Here is a 2,695-nt window from a genome sequence, read left to right on the forward strand (position 1 = left end):
GGGGGGGGGGGGGGGGGGAAGGACCAGGCGGGTGGCAAACGGGCAAGTCACGTACGCCCTTCCAGGCGCAGGTTGCGCAGCTTGGAGGGATGGATCCACCTCCCGACATAGGGATCGTTGACGTGGGGCTCGGTGGACACCCACTTCTCGCGCCACCGGTCAAAGGCCCCGGGAGCGGGGTTGTTCTTGCTGGCGAGAATCTTCTCGGCCAGGGCCACCCCCTCGGGGGTCTTGTCAAAGTCCTCGGTGACACGGTGGAAGATCATCCGCGGGGAGCCGGTCGCGCGGCCGCGCCCAAACTGCATGGCGGCACACGACCAGGAGGGAGGGGCAATGGAGGGATGCATCACAGCAAAAGTCGAGCAGGAGACAGAGGAGGGGAGGGAAGGAGGAGGGGGGGGGGGAGACATCAGTTAGGAAACCGAGCAGATCAAGACAGAGGAAGACCAGCGGGCCGGACGAGGCCAGGAGCGCCCATACCTGAGCGAGAGTGTCCGCCTCCTCGGTGGGATAAGTGGCCGGGACGGCCTTGCGGCCGCCGGTGCCGCGGCGCTTGGCCGCAGCCGGAGCCGCGGCCGGGGGGGCAGCAGAAGCGGACCCCTCCTCCGGTGCAATCGGCTGGCCAACGGGCTGGCTGTCCGTGGTGGGAGAGGCGCTGCCAGCGGAGGCGGCGGCGGCGGCGGCGTCGGCCGCGGCAATGGCCACAGCCACCGCAGCAATGGTGGCCAGGCCATCGGCCATCGGCTGGCGCAGGACACTGTTCTCGACGGCCGACAGAGCCGGGCTCGAGGCCGGCGATGCATCCACCACCGGCAGTCGAGGGGTGGAGATGGAGGCAATGGTGGCCGCAGCGGCCTCGGCTTCGGCGGCATCAGCCGCCGCCGCGGCATCAGCAGCAGCCGACCGCCGGGTGCGCTTGGCAGGCGGAGCGACCGGGGTGGTGGCCGCCGTGTCGGCCTTACGCGCACGCGTGCGCTTGGCCGGAACAACCGAAGCGGGAGCCGCCCCAGTGGGAGCCGCCACGGTGGGAGTCAGCACCGGGGCAATCGGCCCGGCAAGGGCGGCCGGCTGAGGGAGAGTAGCCGGAGCGGCGGTGGCCGTCGCCGTCGGAGCAGCCACGGTGGTCGGAGAAGCCAGGGTGGTCGGAGCAGCCAGGGTGGTCGGAGCAGCCAGGGTGGTCGGAGGAGCCAGGGTGGTCGGAGGAGTCACGGTGGTCGGAGGAGCCACGGTGGTCGGAGGAGCCAGGGTGGTCGGAGCAGCCAGGGTGGTCGGGGCCATGGTCGGGACACTTGGCCTTGGGTCTGGCGTGGGGGCGATCAACACGGTGGCCGCGGCGGCCGTTGGGTCCGGCGTGGGCGGGATGACGGGATCGGCAAGGGGCGAAAGGATGCTCGACACGGGAGGAGTAGCAAGGGCGGCAACGACCGCCGCAGCAGCCGCCTCGGCCGACCGCCGAGAAGCACGGGTCTCCGTCCGGGACACGACGGTGGCCTTGGCGGCACGCTTGGATTCGCGGCTGGAGGAGGAGGACGATGACCGGGAGCGCTTCGAGGAGGGGGGCTCCTCCGGGGCCAGGGTGGCCGATGGCGGGGAGATCGGAACGAAGGACTCCAACACCGGGGTGGCATCGGCCGGCTGCTGGATGATATGCGAGGCGGTCGGCAGGTCGAAGGTCACCACGGTGGAGCTGCTGGAAGAGGACTTGGGCCGGGACTTGGAGGACTTGGAGGAGGAAGACTTGGAGGAGGAAGACTTGGAGGAGGACTTGGAGGAGGAAGACTTGGACGACTTGGAGGAGGACTTCGAAGACTTGGACGAGGAAGACTTGGACGAGGAGGAGGACTTGGAGGACTTGGAGGACTTCTTTGATGGCTTGGAGGACTGGCGCTCGGCGAGGGGGCTGCCGCTGGCGCCGCCATTCGCCAGCGGGTCTACGGACTTCGAGGACTTGGAGGACTTGGAGGACTTGGAGGACTTGGAGGACTTGGAGGGCTTCGAGGACTTGGAGGACTTGGAGGAGGACCGATCCGAGCGCGAAGAAGACCGCGACCGGCGATCGCTGGAGGAGTGCTCCTCGGCATCAGGGGCCTCGGCCTCCATGCGCGAGGAGGACCGCGAGGAGGACCGCGAGGACTTGGAGCGGGATTTGCCATCGGAGGACTTGGACGAGGAGGAGGAAGAGGAGCGAGACTTCTTCTTGGAGGACTTGCGCGGCGAGTCGGGCAGCGCGGACGAGCTGCCGACGAGGGCGTCGATAGGGGGATGTGCATGGCCCGACATCGCAGGCTGGGGGACCGGCGACGGAGCCAGGTCGGGAGCCGGGTGAGACATCGAGGCTCGGAGGCTGGCAGGTCGGGAGCAAGAGGACAGGCGGGTCAGGCGGAAGAACGGCAAGCGAAGGCCCGGACAGGGGAGCAAATGCCCGTACCGTATCCAGCGGGGGAGGCGGGGGCTATTTGGAGAAAGCGCGGGGGGGGGGGGGAGGTTGATGCACGGGTGTCCGGGAGCGAGGGAGAAGGGGGAAGGGGCAGCCGGGGGCGAGGAGGAAGCAAGCAGAAGGGAATGGAGTGAGGGGGTGTTGCCGAGTGGAGCCCGGCATCCGGGTGGGGCACTGAAAAGAAACCCGGACTATGTTCTCGGCCCACGGGGGTGGCCATTCGGCGCGGCTGTGTCCCCGCTGTCCCGGGCACGAGGG

At 69.1% G+C, this 2,695-nt stretch overlaps 1 protein-coding gene across 1 annotated transcript in view; it reads right to left on the bottom strand.

Annotated features, from left to right (window-relative positions):
- H696_05273 (hypothetical protein) overlaps positions 1–2,469 on the bottom strand; it is a gene marked incomplete at its 3' end in the record, with an annotated part of 4,383 nt that extends 1,914 nt beyond the window's left edge. Inside the window, exons 1-3 of the mRNA XM_009499136.1 lie at positions 2,429–2,469; positions 481–2,344; positions 56–299 (exon numbers count right to left, since the gene is read on the bottom strand). Of these exons, the coding sequence (XP_009497411.1) occupies positions 56–299; positions 481–2,331 (2,095 nt within the window). The 5' untranslated portion in view covers positions 2,332–2,344; positions 2,429–2,469. The remainder of the gene's footprint in view (positions 1–55; positions 300–480; positions 2,345–2,428) is intronic.
- Between the last annotated feature and the right edge of the window lie 226 nt (positions 2,470–2,695).

Source organism: Fonticula alba (assembly GCF_000388065.1).
Source record: "Fonticula alba strain ATCC 38817 unplaced genomic scaffold supercont2.9, whole genome shotgun sequence".
NCBI classification, from domain to species: Eukaryota; order Rotosphaerida; family Fonticulaceae; genus Fonticula; species Fonticula alba.